At 42.8% G+C, this 24,300-nt stretch overlaps 2 protein-coding genes across 2 annotated transcripts in view; both read left to right on the forward strand.

Moving 5' to 3' along the window:
* CWC27 (CWC27 spliceosome associated cyclophilin) overlaps nucleotides 1-6,706 on the forward strand; it is a 239,760-nt gene extending 233,054 nt beyond the window's left edge. Inside the window, exon 14 of the mRNA XM_062211737.1 lies at nucleotides 6,158-6,706. Within this exon, the coding sequence (XP_062067721.1) occupies nucleotides 6,158-6,320 (163 nt within the window). The 3' untranslated portion in view covers nucleotides 6,321-6,706. The remainder of the gene's footprint in view (nucleotides 1-6,157) is intronic.
* A 2,416-nt stretch (nucleotides 6,707-9,122) lies between these two features.
* On the forward strand, nucleotides 9,123-22,733 carry LOC133774497 (uncharacterized). The gene is made up of 4 exons (XM_062212234.1): nucleotides 9,123-9,265; nucleotides 19,720-19,830; nucleotides 20,274-20,367; nucleotides 21,772-22,733. The coding sequence occupies exons 3-4, from the start codon at nucleotides 20,346-20,348 to the stop codon at nucleotides 22,515-22,517; spliced, it is 768 nt and encodes a 255-aa protein (XP_062068218.1). The 5' UTR covers nucleotides 9,123-9,265; nucleotides 19,720-19,830; nucleotides 20,274-20,345; the 3' UTR covers nucleotides 22,518-22,733.
* The last annotated feature ends 1,567 nt before the right edge of the window (nucleotides 22,734-24,300 follow it).

The raw sequence follows: 24,300 nt of genomic DNA on the forward strand, positions 1-24,300 counted from the left end.
ATTAAGTTTCTCCAAGTATGTGAAGTAGTTGTCATGAAGAGCCAGGTGTTCACCATCTCTGAGGGGTAAGAACAAATAGCTAATGTTATCAATCAGACTGAAAGTGTAAAGGTTCTTGAACTTTAGTTCCGTGGTCTTTGGCTGCATTTAAAAATATCCAGAGAAAAATTGTTTTAATCACTGATGCTGAGACCTCATCCTGGAACTATTAAATCAATACTCTGCAGGTGAAAGCCTGGCATTGAGAATTCTCCAAACTACCCAAGATGATTCTAGGGTGCACTCCCCCCATCTGTTGTAGGATCTCTAAAAGTATGCTTTGGGGAAACATTGCTTTAAAGGAAAAAAAAAAATCCTACCTCCCCAGTTCCACCTGAGATGGGATAGGAGATGAAGGAGAATGCAAGCCATTCTCACCACAGTCTGTTGAGGAATAAAAGTTTCCAATCGCTGATCGCATTGCAGTGGGAAAGCAGCCATCGGTATGTGCAGCGCTCTGAGAGTTCATGGAAAGGTAGACTTGTGCTGAGCGTGAGACTTTCTGCAGAGTCTGGTAGATGTCTTGGGGGTTTATCACTGGAATAAAAGACAGTCTCTGCCCACGGAAGGAGGTCCAGTGTTAGTACATGAGGTAGTTCCAGCCGGTAGGCCTGGCTAGTACAAAGGTCCTGAAGGCTTCTTTCCCAGCACAACTCACCAAGCTGGGCACTGAAAATATGACTGTCTTGAACAACCGACAGTCTGTTCCCAATAAGTACACATGCAGTTACAAAGTGGCCAACGTGAATGAAAAGTGAATGAGCTTGGTGAGCTGCGAAGCAAATGGTTGTAAGGACGGGCTGGTTCTAAGGGTCAGACCGAGGTATTGATGTTAAGTTATTCCTGATCACAGGAATGCTATGAAAGAGACATGGGAGATTATTTTAGAACATCTGGAAGAATTTGAAAAAGGAAGAAGTCCAGATGTAGAACAATTAGGACACCTGCAACAATCTAAAATAGCGATCATAAATAAATGTTTCTTTCAGGGGAAAAAAAAGTTCCTAAATTAGGGTGATTTGGAAATGGGAAGAGGTGGTTCATAGAATGACCTATGAACAAGAGAGCTGTTTACATTATGAGAGCATTTGTTTGTTTGAAAGACAGAGAGAGGGAGGGAGCTCCTGTCCACTAGTTCACTTTCCAGATGTTCCCATGAGCTAGGGCTGGGCAGCCTAACGCCAGGAGCCCAGAACTCAATCCAGGTCTCCCGCGCAGGGAACAGGGAACTGAGTACTTGCACCATCACCTGCTGCCACCCAGGGTGTGCATTAGCAGGGAACTGTAGTTGGATGTGAACCTGGGACTTGAACCCAGGCACTCAGGTATAGGATGCAGGCATCCCAAATGACATCTTAATCAATGCATCAACACCCTCCCCAACATAAGTAATTTAAGTGCATTTCAAGTAGAAATGAATTGCAAATATTGGAATTCTATACTGGGCTACTTATTATGTGCCTAAAAATCATTTTTCACATGTTCCATTGGTATTGTTGTCATATCAATATATTTCACAACTGTGTGAGAACTTTAAAAACTGAATGTCAAGTCAGTGAGATTAGTCACGGTCCACGTCCTTTTCAAAGCAGTTAGTTTGTTTTGGTTTATAATTTTACACAGTCTCATACCAAAAAATACTTTACTGTCAATCACAACCTCTAATGGAAATAGTAAGCCACCATCTTTCTGTAAATCACTCTAAAGTCAAAGTTCTTTTTTTTTTTTTTAAAGATTTATTTATTTAGTTGAAAGTCAGAGTTACACAGATAAAGGAGAGGCGGGGAGGGAGGGGGGCAGAGGTCTTCCATCCGATGGTTCACTCCCCAGTTGGCCGCAATGGCCAGAGCTACGCCAATCCGAAGCCAGAAGCCAGGAGGTTTTTTCGGGTCTCCCACGCAGGTGCAGGGGCTCAAGGACTTGGGCCGTCTTCTACTGCTTTCCTAGGCCATAGCAGAGAGCTGAATCGGAAGTGGAGCAGCCGGGTCTCAAACCAGCACCCATATGGGATGCCGGCGCTTCAGGCCAGGGCTTTAACCCATTGAGCCACAGCGCTGGCCCTAAAAATCAAAGTTCTTATTTGAGAATCTGAGCCTGTGTGAAAGTTTTAATTAATCAAAACTAAATTTTTTGTCTTTGCCTTCAAGTGAACAAGTCCTAAAATTTTTCGTATGTAAATGATTAGTGTAATTAATTAAAAGCAAATCACTGCTCTTGTTAAGCTAATTCCATGACCAGCCAAAGAATGGTTAGTATTAAATTATTGGGACATAGAAGATTTTAAACTACCAGACCTTTCTGTACTGGAATTAAGACTGTATTCTGAGTCTGCATGTGTATCCCCAGAGGAGACTGTAAAATGTGGGCATGCTTTCAATTCATGCAGTCTGTGATTTATGAAGGCACCTAGGTCAGGAGTTTATTACGCTGAAAATCATAATAACTGTTTTGTTTTCCTTTTTAAAATGAAGTGACCAAAGCATGTTGAAAGATAAATGGGTGAAGCATTTTGATTATGCTTTTATTTCTATTAAAGATTAAATATTATTGCCGAGTAACCAGCCATGCTAAGTATTATGATATTAAAGCTGAAGTAGTTTGTAAGCTGATAGCCCCTTCTTTCCTCTGGGTCTAAGTTTGCTATTAATCAAAATGTTGGACTTGTTTAGTGCAGTGGCGTATGAAACAAACAGTTGAAAAAGACAGTTCCTTTAATTTACAACCCTCTCTTTTTCAAATTTGAAAGAAAATCTGTTTCTTCTTGTGCACTTTGTGCTGTCTTTCACGTGTCTGGGTTTCATTTCTTATACCAGAGGTGACTAAATCCCAATAGTGGCAAGGTTCTCTCATGGTATAGAGAGAAAGAAGGTACCTTTTTATGTTTTTATTGACTAAGTCTGGTAAAGTCATTTTTGAAATGTGGACAGTCCCCATTAGATATGGATATTACCCAAAAAATCTATTTTTAGGCAGAGAATGAGATAATTTTTAAAATAAAAGAATATACATGTGGAAACATAAATATCTCAGCTAACTAAGCTGGTGAGTTTTTTTAAATATCAATCTAGGCATATTGAATAAAATTGTCTTAAAGGGCATATGATTCCAGCTATTTCCTGGTGCTGGTTTAGACATCAACACAACTTCAAGCGCTTGGAAAGCTGCTAAGCACTTACTAAAATGCAGTGTAGGGGTCTGGGCTCCCATTCATGTGCGGTAACAGACTTTTAACAGGATACTCTTCTAAATTTGTTTCTCATCAGCAGTCATATTCTTAAAGTTTCTTACTAATACACTTTATGAAAAATGCAGTATAGATTGTAAGAAGTGTGGAAGAGAAAGATCACCTCTCAATAACTAAAAAGTCTTGGTGCAGCGGGCTCTTGAGACTCCCACATCCCACTTTGAAGTCCTTGAGTTTGAATCCTAGCCCCACTTACAATCCAGTTTCCTTCCGATGTACACCCTGGGAAGTAGCAGGTCATGGCTGAAGGTTTTGGGTCCCTGCCACCAGTGAATGAAGTTCTTAGCCCTTGGTTTCTGACTGCCCAGCCACAGCTGTTGCAGGCATTTGGGGAGTGAACCAGCAGACAGAAGAACTCTTTCTATCTGTGTCTTTCTGTCTTTCAAATGAAATGGAAAAAAAAAAATCTTAATATTAGGTCTTAATTTATTACTTAGGTAAGGAAGAACTATGCTTTTAGGCACCGTTTTTCATAGGAAAGCATGTTGCAAATCTTACAGAGTTTCAGGGATAAGGAATCATTTAGGGGTTGCCCACCTCAGAAACACAATTGTTCAAGAGAAACTGTTGCTGATTGGCTGACTTTCAATAACATTTCCCTGAAATGAGTCTGTCACTGATTGGCCAGCTTTTCAAAGGCTTGAGGCTGCCCTTATGAGTTGGATTTCAGAGGTGTATTATTGAAGCAGATTGTCACTGATCATTTAGCTATAAGCACGTCATCATTAGTTGGTCAAATCCAGTTTGTGTTTCCAGCTGGTTCTAGTGGTTACTTATTACTGCAGAACAGTCAGCCTTTTCCTATTTGTTGCACACTATTTTATTCTCAGAAACTAGTACTTAAACATAGTAGATGATTGAAAGCCCAAGAAAATAAGATTTGGGGCCAGGCACTGTGGCATAATAGGTTAAGCCTCTGCCTGTGGCACCGGCATCCCATGTGAGTGCCAGTTTGAGTCCTGGCTGCTCCACTTCTGATCCAGCTCCCTGCTGGTGGCCTGGGAAAGCACTGGAAAATGGCCCAAGTGCTTGGGTCCCTGCACCCACATGGGAGACCCAGAAGAAGCTACTGGCTCCTGGATTCAGATTGGCCCAGCTCCAGCCATTGAGGCCATTTGGGGAGTGAACCAGTGGATGGAAGATCTCTCTCTTTCTCTCTCTCTCTCCCTCTCTTTGTCTCTCTCTCTCTCTCTCTCTCTCTCTGTAATTCTGCCTTTCAAATAAAGAAATAAATCCTTAATAAAGAAGGAAAGGTGTTTTTTAAAGCAACAGGAGTATTAAAATGTCAGAAACTCATGTATGTGAGATGAGTTTATGTATTGAGATCAGTTATGAAATGAAATTTAATTTGTATTATTAATAATAAATTATAGAAATGTGAATGTAATTTAGTAAATTAGATTCTAGGTGGCCGGCGCTATGGCTCAATAGGCTAATCCTCCGCCTGCGGCGCCGGCACACTGGGTTCTAGTCCCGGTTGGGGCGCCGGATTCTGTCCCGGTTGCCCCTCTTCCAGGCCAGCTCTCTGCTATGGCCCGGGAGTGCAGTGGAGGATGGCCCAAATGCTTGGGCCCTGCACCCACATGGGAGACCAGGAGAAGTACCTGGCTCCTGCCTTCGGATCAGCGCGGTGTGCCGGCCGCAGCGCTCCAGCCGCAGCGGCCATTGGAGGGTGAACCAACGGCAAAAGGAAGACCTTTCTCTCTGTCTCTCTCTCTCTCACTGTCCACTCTGCCTGTCAAAAAAAAAAAAAAAAAAAGTATATGATCATTTGGTTGTAGATAAAAGATCTATGCTTTAAAAAAAAATTTTTTTAATTAGATTCTAGGTAATTCTCATTTAATAAATTAGATTCTAGGTGATCATACTGATTGCATTAGTAAGCTTTTTCAAGTAGAGTACAAAGGGATGGGAGCAGTGCCTAAGCCCAACTTGTCAGCCCTAAGGAGCAGCAGCTACTGAACCCTTAGTGATGGTAGAATTCCTAATATTGTAATGTTTGATTGCCCTGTCAAAATCTTTAAAAGATTTTCAAAATCTGAATGTATCCCTAGGAGTTTGCCGGCAGTTTAGTCCTATCTGTGGCAATGAATAAAGGGATATAGACCTATTTAAAAATTGTTCAAATAACTAGACAGAAGAGCCTTAATCATTCCATTCAGTTTGGCTTGCATAAAAAACCTGAACTTTTGTCCTTCAGATTCATTCAGCTGCACTGAAGTCTGGACTTTTGACTTCCCTGTTTATTCCTGACACCTCCTAAGAGGGGCACAGTTAATCACTTACATATGTCTCTGCTGCTAAGGATAGCCAGCTTATGACCACTTAGGATTCAAGCACATGTTGATACCTTAGGACCAGTGAGTGTTTGATAGAGTAGGAAAGCAGCATGGCTAGATTTGTTGTAATCAACAGTAAGAGGAGGAAATTAATCCAGGAAAGTATGCCAAGTGCTGAGTTTGCTTTCTATGAAAAAAACTTGTTACCCAGACAAGTCCCCAGAAAAGGGAGCCGTGACATGTATTCCTGATACTTGATGCATATAAATATTGAAAACAAAAAAAGTCAGGTAGGACTGGGTTTTTTGTCTGGAGTTTTGCTCAGCAACCTGGTACCCTGGGCAAGTGTGCTATTCAGGTGAATTTTTGAGGAATACTTCTGGGTAGAATGTTTGTAAGCTCCTGTCAAGGGAAGGACCTCAGGGAAGACTGAGGCAAAGAAACGCAAACCAGCAGAGCAAACTCCAGACGTGTTTTCCAGATGTGTTTTCTGAAAAGCTGCTTTCTATGTGGTATAGTCAGTGACAGTGGAGTATAGAATTTTTACTTTCAGTTATTAATCCAAAATCACTGACCCACCTGTCTCCCTATTTAGGATGTCGCATGTACTTCAATTTGAGGACAAAAGCAGGAAGGTGAAAGATGCAAGCATGCAGGACGCGGACACATTTGAAATATATGACCCTCGGAATCCAGTGAATAAAAGAAGAAGGGAAGAAAGCAAAAAGCTGATGAGAGAGAAAAAGGAAAGAAGATAAAATGAGAGTAGGGATAACCAGAACATGCTGGAAATGTGCCTGCAATCAGTGGCCTTGTAACAGCCATTGTTCCCAACAGCATCACTTAGGGGTGTGAAGAGTTTGAACCTGTTGTCTGGTTTTGAAGGACAATTATCTTTGTTTTGTAAATTGTGCAGTGATGTAAGCACATGCTTTTGGTTACTGGTATACGCTTTCTTTTTCCTAGTTGACCTTTTATATTGCTAAAACAGAAATAAAATCACTTTCCTTCCCATTTGCGTGTTAACCATTTACAGATCATGTAAACCTGTTTGAGTTACATGCGCAGGGTTCCTTTTGAAGATCTCTTTATAAGTTCTCACAGAGTATTTGAGGGAAATCTCCTTGGCGCTCACTTTGGGATATAATACGAAATTCTAAAATAAAAACATAATTTTAAATTATGTAAATGTGGATTTTCTGTTTTGCATATAAATATTTTTAAATAGCTTAACGCCTTAACTCTTGAGGAACCCTCAAGTGAGTATTTACACCTCCATCGAGGCCAATACACAGCTTTTATGGATCAGTCAGGACACTTGAACATCAGGTGAGCCCACTGCACAACCTGCTCTGACACCAGGCCACCTACCCACTCCTCTGCTCTTCTCAGAACAGCAACAGCAAGAGCAAGAGTTCAACAGAGATCCATTCTCGTAGTAGAGCTCATTGAGAATTTAGTGTTTGAAAGCAGTCATTCATGCTGGCTGTTTACCATATATTCCCTATAGCTTTATTGAGTTTATAATAGATTCTTAGTGCTAAAAATGTACCACAAGCTCATTTTAGTCACCTAAATAAGACCTCATCCACCATTTCACAAATAGCTCATCAGCTCTCTCATTCAATATAAAATCTTTAAAAATTAAGTAATCTAATGGGCTGTCTCCAGAGCAGTGTTTCTCAAAATGTAATCCCAGAGGCTACACTATAGGGGCACCATCACTTCAGGACACATTAGCAGTGCAAATCCTTGCCTTGCTGGCTGTGGCCACCACCACTCCCTTCTAGAATACTGAATCTGAAACGTGTTAAACTCTGCAGACTTTTTAGACTAATGAGCCTCCCTGCTGGTGGTTCAACCTCTTTGGGGATTGGCATTATCTAGTGGAATTAAAGTACATATAATGTAGATATCCAGTGATCCACAAATTTTAAACCTAGGGCTGAATCCTAAGGAAATTCTTACACATCACTCAAGGAGATAAGTATGTGCTAAGATACACATTGAGGCATCAACCAGAGAATAGATGACTAACTTGCTGACTAGTTATACTATGGACTATTTTAGGGAGGTGAAAAGCAATAAATCAGAGCTATACGTATTAATATAATTTTAAAATAATGTGAAGAAAAGGAAACCACTCATAAAAATGTTAAAGCATGTGTGGATGTACACGTATATAGCACAAGTATAGAAACAGTGATGGCCGGCGCCGCGGCTCACTAGGCTAATCCTCCGCCTTGCGGCGCCGGCACACCGGGTTCTAGTCCCGGTCGGGGCACCGATCCTGTCCCGGTTGCCCCTCTTCCAGGCCAGCTCTCTGCTGTGGCCAGGGAGTGCAGTGGAGGATGGCCCAAGTGCTTGGGCCCTGCACCCCACGGGAGACCAGGAGAAGCACCTGGCTCCTGCCATCGGATCAGCGCGGTGCGCCGGCCGCAGCGTGCTACCGCGGCGGCCATTGGAGGGTGAACCAACGGCAAAGGAAGACCTTTCTCTCTGTCTCTCTCTCTCTCTCACTGTCCACTCTGCCTGTTAAAAATAAAAAAAAATAAAAATAAAAAAATTAAAAAAAAAAAAAGAAAAAAAAAAAAAGAAACAGTGATCACCTCTGGGGAGGAGGAAGGAATACCCAGAGGGATTTTACTTGTGTTTGTAGTGTTTTATTTGCTAAGTCATATAGTGAGTGCTCAATTATCTTTCTCAGTGTACATTTTTATATTCCTGAAGTAGTTCAAATTTTTTTTCCTTTATGATCGTATCTAGAATCTGAGGTGGGAGAACAGAGGACTCAGTTCAAGAGCCCTTTCTTTTTTTCATCAGGAAGGAGAAAGTTTCAAAGAGGAGAGGGATAGGACAGAGGCGCTCTGGGAAATTGTCAGACCACTCTGATGCATGGTGCTTAGACTCAAAGCCACCCCAAAGTAAGCCAGTGTTTGACATTGTGCGCCTGCCTTCCACTCACCACACAGGTTGTTATTACAAGCAGAATGTTGGTTTCCAGACTCACACAGTCTCTGCTGGTTATTATGAAATGTGTTTACTACTGACTCTGTTTGTGTTGAAGTACCCGTAGGTTTCTGCATCATGCCTCCTTGAACATGTGCAAGATTTTCCGAAGAACAGCGGGACCGCAGATCTCCAGGGCGCAAGCCAGAGAATAACATTCGTAGGTTTAAAAAGGTAAGTGAATGACAAAAGTAAAGTTTTCAGTCTGCTGAGTGCTTTTCAACCTGTTTAGCCTCAAAGGAAAAGATCTGAAACTCCATAAGATTAGAATCTTATCAGAAGAATTTCGCCATGATAATAAAATCACCATGAACTTCACTGAACAACGTACTCATTTAAAAAAAAAAAACTTAAGAACATAGTTAAATTATCTGTTAAATATTAACTTAAATGTGCTCATAGGAGAGTCTGTGGAAAGGTCACAGGAATATGTTTAGCCCAGATGAATTGCAAAAAAAGAAAAAAAAAAAAATCCCCCCCAAAATCGAAAACATGTCAGTAAATCCGCTTTTAAATTCCTTCTCTTGCCCTAGGGACATCATCCTGAGACAGCGAGGCCCAGTAGCGTTCTTTCTCATCATCTGTGACAGCTGGACATCTGGGGAGCAAAGACGCAAGCAACTCCTGGCAACGTTTTCCCTCATTTTGTGACAAGCTAGGTTTTTTTCCTATTTTGGTTGAAGTTGTTGGCAAGGTGAGAGTTAAAGTAACCCTCGACTTTTTTCTCTGTAGGTAATCCAAGCAAATGTAGATCTCTCTAGAATTTTGTAATGGTATAATATCAAAATGTACATGTCACATGCCCTCAGCTCTCTGTATCCTCTGAGGCCACACAGTCGGTAATGCATCCAAAAATGGGGACGCCATAGAACAAGGTCATTGAAAAGTGTGAGGAGACGAGTGGTTTGCTGCTGTTGTTTTTAGAACAAGTGCAGTAAGCTCTGGTGGGTGTCTATCAAACTGTCACACCAACTTTCTTGATAAGATCTGACGTGTGAAGTACATAAACCTGTTCTGTTGTATCAGTGTGGCCTGTGTGGAAAAGGTTAGATAGATGCAGAATATTGCCCAAACATGCTGTTTAATCTTGGTGATAACAGGAAAGAAAATGGAGGTGTGAAGTCAGCAACCATTGAGGACAGTATCAGTATAAGCAATTTGTATGTGCGGGGTGTAGAGAAGTTAAGAGGGGTTACATTCTTTAGCACTGTCATTCACAAAAAAGGAGCATGTCTCTCTGTCTCTATGACGTCGCCTCTTCCAAGAACTCTGAACGGTTTATCAGGTAGTACCAGTTCTGCTTACTAGAAAGCAGGAGGTGTATTTTATCTCCTTTCTTCTTTTAGCCTTCAATGAAGAGAAATAAAAACAGTGACCACATAGTTGAAAAATCCTTTCTAATGAAGAGTTGATAAAATTTGAATTCCCATAGAAATAAGAAAACCCCAGACTTTACTGGAATGGTATTAGAAGTCCTGTGTTCATAGAAATACTCATTTATTCCCAAAATCCCCCTAGCCAGAGCCATAGCTGAGTATCTTTGTCACAGGTACTTGGAGGAGTTTCATTAATCCCTGTGGAGACTTATTTTCACTGATAGGCCAGTAAACCATATCCTTAAAAAGGGAAGTCTTGGTTTGTAGCACTTGCTGGTTTCCATGTTGTTAAGTACCTCACTGCAGAAGGTTTCAAGCCACCAAAGGTAGCTCCAGTTTACAACTGGTTATTTTTTATCCTGCTTCGTTATGAGCTAAAAATCTTATACAACAGCTCTCACATTGGCACTAAGGAATTCACATAAAGGTTGTAACCCTTTGCCAGGCTCACAGTTGTCACGCATGGGTTGTCATGCACGTTTCTATTTATAAAGGTGGTTGCTCCACCATTTGGGCAAGTTCTAAGTTGCAGCAACATGTACATCCTATGCTTTTATGACTAGTTGGTAGTCTTAAAAGGGAATCTTTAGTTCCCTGTTGATGAAATTTTCCAAAAACATTTGCCTCGCATCTATCCTCTTGCTTGTCTTTTTTTTTTTTTTTTTTTTTTTTTTTTTTTTTTTTTTTCTCTCTTTGGTCATGTGTCCAATTCAAAAAAGCATCTGAATCTCACAGCACAGAGAAAGCGGAGGGAAGAGGGAAATGTAATGATAGTTCTTTGAATCGTTCCCTGTAACATTCCCTATAATATAACAAGTTCCCAAATTCATTGTTTAATTTTTTTAAAATATAGCATTTGGGGTCAAGGGATGGGAAATCCTAACTGAAAAGACAGGGTCCTAAATGAAATGCAGACAGGAGTCTGGTCTCTTCCACATCTGAGGGGAATTATTCCCTTCAGATTAGATCATGGTATTAATTCACGTTACTTGATCAGCAGAAACATCTTCTGGAGGCTTTCATCACAGCACCAATCCAAAAGAAGGTGTCCTTGGTCTTGCAGAAAATTAGTATTTTCTCATTTTGATGATACCAAAAAGTGATAGGCATTAATAAAGTTCTGACACTTTTTAAAAAAAATAATCAGGATAATTTTGAAACCAAAAAAAATCTTCAGTGACTCTCCCAATTTTGTTCTGAATTTAATCCCATTGGAGATAACAATATATTTGAAATGAAGGGTATCACATATGGAAAAATAAATGACCAAAGGGTATGTTTAACTCTTAACAGTTATGGGTAAATTTATTATTTGTGAGTCTCCTTCTCTTTATTGTGTGGAATGTGCAAGTTGTTCCATAATTTACAATTTTTTAAAAGATTTATTTTTATTTATTTGAAAGAGCTAGAGAGAGAAAAGTAGAGACAGAGAGAGAGGCCCTCCATCTGCTGGTTCACTCCCCAGATGGCCGCAACAGCTGAAGCTGCGCCAATCCAAAGCCAGGAGCCAAGAGCTTCCTCCAGGTCTCCCACGTGTTTGCAAGGGCCCTAGGACTTGGGCCATCTTCTGCTGCTTTCCCAGGCCATAGCAGAGAGCTGGATCGGAAGAGGAACAGCCAGGACTAGAACTGGTGCCCATATGGGATGCCAGCTTTTCAGGCCAGGGCTTTAACCTGCTGCACAACAGCTCCAGCCCCATAATTTATAATTTTTAAGGAAATACATTATTTAGGATAAGAAGAATGTTACCATTGTATTCCTGTTCTAAAGCTTTATAGTAATACTATATTAATTGGTGTAAATGAACACAATGATTAAGAATAAATACTATCTCACAAGCAACCAAAGAATTCAATAGGTTATTTTTTAAAATGATTTATTTACTTATTTCAAAGAGTTACAGGGAGAGAGGGAAAGACAGAAAAAGAGAAGTCTTCCATCTGCTGGTTCATTCCCTAGATGGTCACAACAGCCAGCACTGGGCCAGGCTGAAGCCAGGAGCCAGGAGTTTCATCCGGGTCTAACAAGTGGATGGCAGGAGCCCAAACACTTGGACCATCTTCTGTTGCTTTTCCAGGCCGTTAGCAGGAAGCTGCATCACAAGTGGAGCAGTCGAGACTCAAACCAGTACCCATATGAGATGCTGCATTGCAGATAGCAGCTTTACCCATTATGCCATAATTCCAACTCCCAATAGATGATTTTTTTTAATGTAGAAGTTATTCCTAATATTAGATGAGGGCTAGGTCTATTTCAGAATGAAATTTCATAATGCCCATTAAACCTGACATGTCCAGAACTGAACTCTCATCTGCACTTACTAGCCCTGCCACACCAAACCTGCTTCATCTGCCGTTCCCTAATCTCTGTTACTGGCAATGCCATCTTTCCACTTGCTCTGGACAAATAGCTTAGACTCCTATCTCAGCCTAACCCATCTGGCCCATTATGATATTCTGTTGGCTCTACCTTTAAGTTACATCCAAAATTTCACCACTGTTCACTGGTACCATCCTAATGAAAGGGACCAACGACTTTCGAGTGACCTACTAGAGCAGCACCAAAACTAGTCTCCTTGCTTTCCCCTTTGTTTCCAATGATTTTTTTTATGAACACAAGAGCCAACTTAAGTCACAATGTTACACTTCTCTATTTAATAGCTTTCAATGACTCCTCATTTAATTCAGAGAAAGGCCATGTCCTTCCCATGGCTTACAAGATTCTATGTCATTGCCACTCCTTCCCCTCAATCGCTCTGACCGCATCTCTCACTACCCTCCCCGTCACTTACTCTGCACCAGCCACACTGTCCTTCCTACTCTGGGAGTGAAGCATCTCAGGGCCTTTGCACTGGCCATTCCCTCTGGCTGGAATACACCTCCCCAAGATGTGCACCTGTTGACTTCCTCAGTGCTTCAGATCTCTGCTCAAATGGCACCTTCTCAATGAGATCGAAAGTTATCACTCCACTTTTAATAGTACAAAGTACTCCTCCCCGCACACTCAGTCTCCGTCTCTCTGCTCAGATGTACTCAATAGGACTATTGACCCCTCAGCATATTGCTCTATTAACTTATTTAATTCTTACAAGCAGCCCCACGACATAGGGACTCTTGTTATCCAGTTTACAGATGAAGAAACTGAGCCTTAGAGAAGTTAATTACTCATTTATTACTCATCCATTTATCATCCCTCTCCTGCCCTTTAGGAAGGCAAGGATTTCTGTCAATTTTATTCTATCTTGTCGTAGTGCCAGAGAACCATAACTGAAAAACAGTAGACAATAAGTATTTACTAAATTAATGAATAAACAACGATATTTCAAAAAGAAAAAAACCCTGGGTATCTAATATAGGGCTAGTGTGTAATTGTAGCAGGGTATCATCATTATTTCATAAACAGAACATTTTTAGTTTACACTAAAAGGAAGGCCATCAACCTCAGTTCAGGAGGAGGTTTAATAATGAGATAAAGGTAGCTTCAGGAAAACTTCACCACACTGTTCTTTTCTTAACACTTTGTCACTGATGGGCAAAGACCCACAGATCAGTTTTGGGGAAACACTGATCCACAGAAAAAAATACTTCTACCTATACTACTTCCTTCAGTATCTACTCTGTAAAGAAAGCAACATTCCAATTCCTGAGTCCAGAAAGAACTGAGGACCAACACAGAATCTATAGAAAACGAGGCTAAAGGCTTCAGACCTGCAACTGATTTAACAGGCAACTTATATAAACTCATGATTTCTGTTTTCTCCTCTCTGGTGGTGACGATAACAGTTGCCTTACCTACCTAGCAAGGTGCTGTCACAGTCAAAGGAAAGAACAGACAAGAAAACCAAAGGTTAAAACCTGATCATGATGAGTTCTAGCACTTAATGGATCCTTGTTTTAAGTCAGACACTCTTCTGACATATAAACCGTGCTATGAAGTACACTCTATTCTAATCTCCAGTTCACAAATGAGAAAGAGACTTAAGGCTTGCAGAAGTTAAATTATTTGCCTGGGCCACACAGTAAGTAGAGGAGCTAGAATATAAACAAGAGTGAATTCCTGGGACTTCCGGCCTTGATCCCTAGACTATTGAGCTCCTCACTACACCAGCCAGATTGTCTTTATGATACACCTTTTACTGAGCTGTAGAGTTTATAATATAATGGGTACCTCCTTCTCTCTCTTTTCCTTATTCACCCCTTCCCTCCAGTCTGTCGGGTTTCCCCCAATAAACTCTTTCCCTTCCCCCCAAAAAATAATTATATATATATATATATATATATATATATATATATATATATATATATAAAATGGGTAGATGAGGAAGACAGTGCCCCAAAATAAAAACAGTGATTTCTGTTTGGAGGGGCCAGGAATTTTATATATATATATACTTTGTAAATGCCAGGATGAACCAAGAGATGGGTCTAGTGGGATTAATTTAGAGCTGTTTCACAACAGAAGGAGTTTTGACTGTAATTTGGCAGGAAAGGAGAACATGGCACTGAGGAGACAGGTCACGCTCCAGGTGGACAGCAGGTTGTGCAGACAAGCTATTAAGACAGATGGAGGAGACAGCAATGGTCTAGATGATGCCAAAACATCTGGCCAATTCAGCTTAAAAAAAAAAAGGCAAGCTCCATCAATGTAGTGAATTTCTTCAGTCAATCCAGATGTTTGGCATCTTGTAGACAAAACATCCAGATGATTAACTGAAGATGTGACAGAGTTGACTGGATTAACCAGATGTGATAGCATTGTACAGACATAATGTCAGACATTTGCTTGGCTGGCGTGGAGTCCAGCTGGAAAGGAGACAGGTGGGCTGGGCAGTGAGAGGGGCTTTGCAGCAGAGGACTTGGAGCTTGGATTTGATGCAACTGGGAGCTGCTGGAAGAGCAGTGAGATGGGAATGATGCTCAAGGAAGAGGATTCTGTGTGGAGAGAAAGCAGAAAAAAAAAAATCAGGAAGAGTTGTAGACAGGAAAGAGAATATTAGGAGAGTGCAGGTGTGTGTGAGGTAATTAGAGCCTGGACCAGAAACAGGCTTGGGAAGGCAACAGGAAGAAGTGGATCTGAAAAACATTATAGGAAAAGAACAGGAAGTCATGATGGGCTAGACAAGGGAGTGAAATTGCACATCACCCAAAGGTTGGAAACCTCGAGGCCTGGGAAAGCAGCTGCCGTGGAATCACCACAGTGGTAAACCAAGAAGGAATTCCCAGAAGCCCCCCAACACACAGCCCTCCATCCAGAGGCCACTAGCAGGGCTGCAGGCAGGGACCATGGAGAACACACACACAGCCCTCATGGTCATTTTAGAGCTACCTAAATTGATTTTTTTTCAAATCCAGTTTCATGAATGGATCAAGAATGCTTGATTCAGAATATCAAGTAGATACAACTTCAGTGAAAAGTCTGGAAAGGCAGTATTTTAATAACATTTGCTTTTAGGCAGTATGTCATGTAAACCAGGAGGTGTAGGGTATAAGTAAATTACTAGAAATGAGATTGTCAGAAATTGTACACTATGTGTATAAATTGAATGATTAGTATAATAGGGGCTGGCGCCGTGGCTCACTTGGTTAATCCTCCGCCTGCAGCACCGGCATCCCATATGGGCGCCGGGTTCTAGTCCTGGTTGCTCCTCTTCCAGTCCAGCTCTCTGTTGTGGCCTGGGAGGGCAGTGGAGGATGACCCAAGTGCTTGGGCCCCTGCACCTGCGTGGGAGACAAGGAGGAAGCACCTGGCTCCTGGCTTCGGATAGGCGCAGCGCTCTAGCTGTGGTGGCCATTTGAGGGGTGAATCAACGGAAGGAAGACCTTCCTCTCTGTCTCTCTCTCTCTCACTGTCTAACTCTGTCAAAAAAAAAAAAAAAAAAAAAAGATTAGTATAAGAAAAGCCAATTAGCAGGCAAGAATTAAGGGCTGAATCCAAGCATTTATAATATTTTTAAAATCCTTAATTTATGCAACCTTAGGATATACAAGTCTTGTTTTAGACATTTCACAGAATTTTTTAAATTCCAACTATCTTACTTACTGAGAATCAAGTTTATCTTTAGAGACAGCTACAAATTCCAATTTATTAGGATGCAAACAATGATAGCTGTATGATAGAGTATACACAATTTTTTTTAAAAAATCAATATATTCATGTACTATAAACTAGATTGAATCTTAAATATAATTAAAAGGGGCCAGCGCCATGGCTTACTTGGTTAATCCTCCGCCTGCGGCGCCGGCATCCCATATGGGCGCCGGTTCTAGTCCTGGGTGCTCCTCTTCCAGTCCAGCTCTCTGCTGTGGCCCGGGAAGGCAGTGGAGGATAGCCCAAGTGCTTTGGGGCCCTGCACCTCCATGGGAGACAAGGAGGAAGCACCTGGCTCCTTAGAAGCCATTTCGGGGGTGAACCAATGGAAGGAAGACCTTTCTCTCTGTCTCTCTCTCACTGTCTACAACTCTACCTGTCAAATAAATAAATAAAAATAAATAAATAAATAAATAAAAATTTAAAAACAAAAACTTATAAAGTATTCATGTAATGTAAGGTTTTGCAAATTTGCAGTTTCAAATATTTTAAGCTCTAGGTAAGCTTCAAAATAAGCTAATCCCTGCTTTGTTCATGGTTTGATACTGAATTGAGAATCAGTCTCTCCCCTGCCTATCCATGCCCACTCACCAGAAGAGAAACAACACAGAATATGAGATCATAAATGTATTAATGTGCAGAGGAAGGAGAGAGAGGGAGAAAGGAGGCAAAGGAGGGATGGAAGAGGACGGAGAGGGAGGAGACGGAGGGAGGGAAATACTGGAAGACCCAGAGGCTTTACACTCCAAATAAATGAATAAAGATATTAAGGGCTTCACCCTGGCGGACTGGGAGGGTCCAGGAATTGTGTCAGAATCAGTTTCCCAGGCCTCAGAAGTGACAAGTCCCTGGATCTGGGGCCGGGGTCCAGGAATAAGTTGTTTCTGTGTCTTAATGTGCTCCCCCCGACTGACTTGATCAACCTATTTTCTGAAGATCACTTAGATGGATGCTGCCCTAAAGCTGAAAGCCAAAGAATGGAAAACATGGAAAGAATATGAGAATCTATAATGGCAGAATAGACTTAATTTTTCTTCTCAGCCAAGAGTCAATTTCCCCTATGTCTTCCTTTATGTGTTTGAACTCCTAGGTAATTTCACAGTGTTGTTGATATGCAGAATGTTTCACAGAAAGTGCCCGAAAGTCAGGTACAGCTATGTAATCAACCTGGGCAGCCAGAAGACAAATAGGACAGCGTGTCCTCAGTTCCCAGCATTGCCTACTACCTCCTGCCTGAAAGCAGTGTTTACATGATGGGGAAATGTAGCTCATGATCTCAGGCTTTCTAGTTCGTCAAGGCTAAGTGAGTCACTTATTTAGGTTCACTAAAACAATGAGTGATTTATACAGGTGTTTGAATATATCCTTCCCATAGCCATCATTGTATGAGAAATGCCTCAAAGTTAGAACATAGCAAACTAGTTATGCAAAAGGCTAATCAGTGAAATGCTCCCCCGCCCCAAGTATAACATTAAAATGAGCATGTTTGTTTCTCCACACTTAATCTTCTAGATGTCTCTTTTTGGCAAGACAACTGTATTTACAAGAAAGATTGGTGGATATTTTTTTACCCTTGAAACTACAGGTTCATCTTCCTTAAACTCAACTCATTTTCTTACACATTTTTTGCCCAAGGATATAGGAAAGAAAATAAGAAATTGGAAGAATGTTATTAGAGGCTCTTTATTCCCTGAGCTGTCACAGCTGAAAGTCAAATCTGCTTTTAACTTACTTTGAATATTGCTTTTGAAGCACACCAAGAATTTCACCTGCAAACCAAGGAGTTTTGACTTGAATAGTAACTGTTTCCCACTTAACTCACCTAGTGGCACTTTCAAATCCCATTCAGCAGTCACAGGCAAATGGTGTCATTCCCTACTGAGAGAGTTAGAACAAGATAGGATTGCAACAGAAACCCCTTGGGAATTTTCAGAACATTAAGTACTTGTGTTCCTTTTTTTTTTTTTTTTTATAACGTTTATCTTATTTATTTAAGGGCAGAGTTACAGAGAGGCAGAGAGAAAGAGGTCTTCCATCTACTAGTTCCCTCCCCAAATGACCGCAACAGCCAGAACTGAGTTGATCCGAAGCCAAGAGCTTTTTTTGGGTCTCCCATGCAGGTGCAGGAGCCCAAGGACTTGGGCCATCCTCTGCTGCTTTCCCAGGCCATAGCAGAGAACTAGATCAGAAGTGGAGCAGCCAGGACTTGAATCAGCGCCTATATGGGATACCAGCGCTGCAGGCCAGGACTTTAACCCACTGTGCCACAGCACTGGCCCTAGTACTTGTGTTCTGATACTTGTTAGAACAAAGAGAAAAATTAATTCCCATTTATCTTGTCCCCTGCATAAAAATACTAATCGTCAATGCCTCCTAAACCATAATATTGATAGGGGTAAGAAACACACAGAAGATTCTTCATTGGGGTGAATCATTGGTTCTACTATTTTAAATTGTGTGAAATGACTTTTGAATACTGTATTTTTTTCCCTCAGACATGTTCTAGCCCATAAAGTGTCTTTGCATGAATTGAAGAGGGACCCATTTCTCTCATTTTTCTACATGAGTCAGAAAATTGTGATAATACTTTGATTTTCTTTGAACAAAACATCCTACTGAACCTGCAAGAAAAACTGTCATAATATCAAATAATAAATACCATATCTATGCTACAATATAACTTGTGTCCTTTTAGACCTGGTGCCCTTGTTCAGTGCTCAACTGCACAGCTCTTCCTTCCTCCCCTCATCACTGCCAGCCAGCCCAAATGCTCTTTAGACACCTACTGAAATTCTCAGAGCTTCCTGCCAAATCCAATTCCATGTTTTCAGAATTTTCTCCTCCTTCTCATAAACCTGACTCTGTTCTGTACTTTACTACCAGTAGTCCTTGTCCTGTGCCTGATTTCTGTGGACTTCATTCTTAGACTCTGAGATAGAATGGCCATTGGAGCAAAAGTGTTTAGCAGGTGGAAGCTGCAGTGCTGTGTTCCATCTGACTTCGCCTGTACCAATTCACTGCAACCCACAGCAAACAGTCCCAATACTTGTCTTCTTGTAAGCACTTTGAACACAGGCATCCAGATTTAATGACAAAAATTTGTGACTTGGGCCATAGATATTCTATCTCACTTGCAGAGGTTCATGTCTTACTCATGAAACAGACTTAGAAGTTCAGACTTGCTGATAACTAAAGAGACTTTAAGTGCAGTCTCTGTCTAGGACTCTGCCTCTGGTCCCCAATCTTCTGAATCACACTAGGGAAGACAGTTCTTCACCAAGCCTGCAGTCCATTGGCTACCCAGTAAAATGAGGAGCAAAGACATTCCACCCAGCCCTGTGGGTTATATGAGTATTCAATGTGTCTCTTCGAGGGCTGGTTATATAATATTTTCTTGACCTTCTGGACTGGGAGTTCATCGTGTTCCTGATGACATGATGACATTCTGATACGGCTATGACCTGCCTGTAGCTCCTGGGGAACTCTCACTGTGGGAATAATATGGATAATGTATTTAGTTCCTCTCTCCAAAGCAAAGCTCCTCTTTGCTAGCAAGGATTAATAATGCACTAGAATGGTACACTTCTCTGCCTCCTCTCCTGAAATATCCAGTACACTCCATGTCTCCTGAGGCTAATTGGTTAATAACAGAGCTTTCTTTTTCCCTCCTGACAATCCAATCAAGAACTGCCTGAAGAAGAGGCAGCCATTCCAAAATCTGTGGTGGCCAAGGAAGTCTGCCAGCAGCTGAATGCCAGCTCTCTTTGCCTCCTAGTCTGCATTTTCCTTACTGTTGGTGAGTAAGACTTATCCTGCCAATAGGGGGGGATGTTTTATTTTGTTTTGTTTGCAAGTATACTTTTCTCCAACCACCTTATGTGCTGGAAGCACGTTAAATATTGACCTAAAAATGTTAAAACACCTTCAAGAACCAAGCAGTTTTCTTTTCTTGGCCAATATAATCGGGGCAAGATTTGGCATTTGCATGGTGATCTAAAATTACTACAGACTAGAAAATGGCCTTGGTGGTCACTGACCTGACATATGTCTGGTTAAACCTTAAGGAAACTGCTTCCATGATAGGACTCAAATGCTTCAGAATTTGTTGGAATGTGGTCAACAGAAAAATAAAATTTCAAATCCTGGTTTACTTGCCTGAAGGACCTCCATGAGGTAGACTAAGTCTACAGGAAACAATTCCATCTTCCAGAGTGAATATTCACTCGCTTGCTTTTCCAGCCAGGAGTTTGGAAGAAGCCAGCAGGCAATGCAGTCATTTGGTAATGTCTTTCCCACTGCCAAGATGGATTAATGCTGGGAGATCTTACAACTGGTGAGTAATCAGTAGTGCTTTCAGACCCTCCAAGATCCCCAAGGTGTGATTATTCTCATACGTAGGTTTCTGTCATCATCCTCCAAAGGGTGCTTTGTCATTTCCTTTACTCTTCCCTCTCTGGGCCCTCAAGTCCGGATCACAAGGGTGACATGGTTTCCAGGTCATTGCCAATCTTCTCAAACCAAGTTGGTGAGCACTTTTGAGACAGTGCTAACATGTGAGGGTTATGCTAGCAAAATTACATTGGTTTCCTTTTAAATGATTCTGGAAAGCAATGAATAGTTATTTCTTAAAATGTGATTCAGGGCCCAAATCATACTCTATGTCCATTACCTTGGTATATTATGCTCCTACCTAATCCTCAGGCTGATATTATGATGTCATGGACCTACTAAGTTTTTATCCTCTGAATAACCAAATTCAAATATGTAAGATTTGGGGTAGGTAGGTGGCACAGTGGGTTAAACTACAGCGTGGGATACCCATAGCTCACATCAAAGTATCTGTTTAAGTCCTGGCTACTCCACTTCTGATCCAGCTTCCTGTTTATGCATCCTGGGAGGCAGCAGGTGATGACTCAAATGCCTTGGCCCCTGCCCTCCACATGAGAGATCCTAATAGAATATGAAGCTCCTGGTTTCAGCCTGGCCCAACTGTGGCTGCTGTGGGTACTTGGGGAGTGAACCAGCAGATGGAATTTTTGGGAAACTAGGCCAAATATATTCCAGAATCTGAGAAGCTCTTATCAGCAGTCCCACTGTGTTGCCTAAACTGACTTTTGTTCCTGATTTGAGGTAGCCAAGCCACAGGCCAGTGGCTTTGCTTTGGCTAATGTCAAAATCACCCAATATCTTTGAAAAACACAGGTATCTATCAACCCTAGGACTCTGCATTTTTAAGTGGCTGGGGTGATTGCAATGATGACCCCAGTGTGAGAAACTCTGATTTGAGCAGCTTCCAAACATCCCTATCTGTTCCTACCCTGTCTTGGAACTGGATGAGCTTTTCTGAACCACATAAACCTGCTGCTGTTTTCCCTAAACCCAGTTCGTTGTTGACTCTGGTTACCATGATCTCTACACAGGTCACAGGGAATCCAGCTGCTGCTGAGGGCTTAGGAACCCCTTCTTCCCACACCCAGCCCCTTGAGCCCAAGAGACAGCAAAGTATCATACTTGAGCCAAAGCAATACAAATAAGAGAGAACAAGAATTGCAGAATCAGTAGCAGCTAGTGTGGAACCATGGCCGTGAGCTCCCAAGATTTAAAGGCCTGAGACTCCAGCCTTGACCAAAAGCAGATAAAAGGCCCTTCTCCCTGCCAAGGCGATCTAACATGCTGTAGCACTTACTGTACTGGTGAAGTTCATAAAACAACCCTGATGAGACCTTTGTTTTCTAAGAGAAAGGAAAAAGGAAAGAAAAGGAAAAGGCTGGGACAAGACTCCATGAGCAGGGTAGTCCGTGTGGAGACCCTGGAGAAGCAGCAGTTCTACCCACCTGGACCCAGGCACGGCTTTATCTCCATTCATCTCCAGGCTCCAGGCACTTTCCCACTGGGCTGGGGCCTGTATGGCTCACTGCTCACCATCTGCCTGAGCTGCCAGACAACAGAGTGGGGAGGCTGAACAGCAAGCACTCAACTGGGAGCTCTTTCAGGACTGAGCAGGAAACTAAGCTGGAGGAAGAATCTGTTGTGACACGAGCAAGGCCACGAAGGCAAGACGGGGGTACCCCTCACTCCATCTGTTCCTTCCTGGCCTCTCCTCCCGAGCTGGACCCAGGGGCTTCGCACGAAATATGTTCTGGTTCCTACTTGCTGCACCTAAAACCTGTCTGGCTTCACCCAGAGATACTTCTCAGCGGACCTGAGGAAACGTCACTTCCCAGTATCTTTTTTGACATCTCAGACAACCCGCGTGACGTCATCACTTGCTCCAGAACACAGCTTTTGTACAAATTCTCTCAGGACAGCCGTGAGGGGAAAGCTGAGCACACCAAAGGCCCCTGGTCCCTGTTCTGTCTCCTACAGGCGTCACGCGAGGGCCAGTGGGGAACCTCGCCCCAACATCCGCCATCCGCCGCTGACAGAACCTGTTACTCCCCGAGTTGGGAGTGCAGTGCGCTAACGACGGGAAGAAAGCATTAAAACGATTTTAAGGAAAATAAGATCATGAATAAACATGGGGCGGTAGCACCGATGTCGTTAAAACCAGCGGCAGTGAAACCCTATACTTTTAATAAGAATGCGCCCTCTCTCGAAGGATCTTCCAGTGACGGGCCGGGACCTGATTTACCCATTTCGACTCTGTATTAGACTGAGTCTCGGCCAAACAACTGCCTCGCCGCCGTGGTGACTGTGACCTTTAAGAGCACGGCTGGGCGCGGCGCGACCACTGCCAGTGCATTAAGAAACCCGCACCGAGAGCAGACAGACAGCGGCCTGCTGGGGGCTGCCGCGAGCCCGGCCTGCACGCTGCTGCGCATGCGCGCCGCGCTCCGGGGACCCTCTCGGGGGCGGGGCGGGGCGTGAGCGGCGGTCGCCGGCTCCGCCTCGCCGTCTGGGAGCGCGGTGTCGTCTGGGGCACCGTCGCCTCTCACCCCGACCGGAAGTCTGCTCAGGGATTTGTCCCGACTTCGTCGTTAATTAGCACCTCGCGGTTTGCATAGGGTGACGTCATCGCTGCGCAGAGAGAAGGCGGGCTGTGCTCTGCTTCTCCGGGCTACGCTGGGGCCTGGGTCGGGGAGGCTCCCCCAGGGACCTCGCTCCCCGGCGCCCGGCCCCAGGGCCGCCATTGTTTACTGCTACTGCTGGCTGGTGAAGTGCGCAGCATCGAGATTTTTCTCCCCCTTTTTCAGAGTTAGAAAAATAGGACATGCTCTCTTAAATGTCGGGAAATTGTAAAACCTTGAAAACCCGAAGTCTCAGCCGCCAGGCTGTCTACCTCTGTTCATTCTGACGCACTTCCTTCCAGTCTTTGGCCCCCGTTTCTTTGCAGCTGCCTTTCAGGTTTTTAACACGGCTTAGCTACAGTCGTTTTATAAATATGTCACCTTGTGCCCTGTCTTTTTAACTTAGTATTGTAGCAGCAGTATTTCACATAGCTTCCCTTTAAAAGCTCCCAAAGAGTCCCCTTAGTGGAGGTGGCATCAGATACTTAGACGTTTCCCTTCGTGGAAACCTGAGATGTCTCCAGTTTTTTGCTAGCATATGGCCATACCTCCATGCTTCCCCACGCTTGCCCAGGTTTAATAGTTCATGGGACATGATGGGGCATAGGCTGAGTGACCACGCCTTGAAAGTGTGATGTTCTACCTTGCTGGTGGTGGGGAACAAGGGTGGAGATTGGCTGCCTGCAGGATGAGTTGTTGTGCCTTTGCCATGGGGAGAGAGGCTGGTGGCAGAAGAGTCAGAAGAGGGGAAGCCAGCATCTGTCCTCATGAAGATAAGCGCCGATGAATCTGGGAACATTGATATTGAGCACTGAGTTTTAATTCTCTTAGTCACAGCCTCCAGTGTTCTGGGGGAAACTGTCCTTGTCCCTTTTCCTAAAAGATCGGAGAAGTACGGGAGAAAGCACTGGGCCCAAGGGAGGAAACGGTAGCACTACTCTGCATTTTCTGCCTTGCCGCGCTCTGGCCCTTTTCTGTAAGGAGTCTTTGCCCCCACTTCATGTAGGAGCAGCACAGAGTTTCTGTAGGCTGCCAGATTTCTAGGATAAGCAGAGTCCTGAGCCATCAAAACTGTCTGTGAGCTCCTGCCCAGGCCTCCTCTTTTATCTCCTGCAAATCACCCTGTTGGAGAGCTGTGGCACTGGAAGGGAATGACGAAAGAAAGGCTGGTGGTTTGAGAATAAAATCAGCCTCCCACGGCCTTTGTCTGGAAGATCTTATACACTCTACCATAGGTTGGTGCGGTTAGCAAAGGTCAT

The sequence above is a fragment of the Lepus europaeus genome, chromosome 15, assembly GCF_033115175.1.
Source record: "Lepus europaeus isolate LE1 chromosome 15, mLepTim1.pri, whole genome shotgun sequence".
In the NCBI taxonomy this organism is placed as follows: Eukaryota; Metazoa; Chordata; class Mammalia; order Lagomorpha; family Leporidae; genus Lepus; species Lepus europaeus.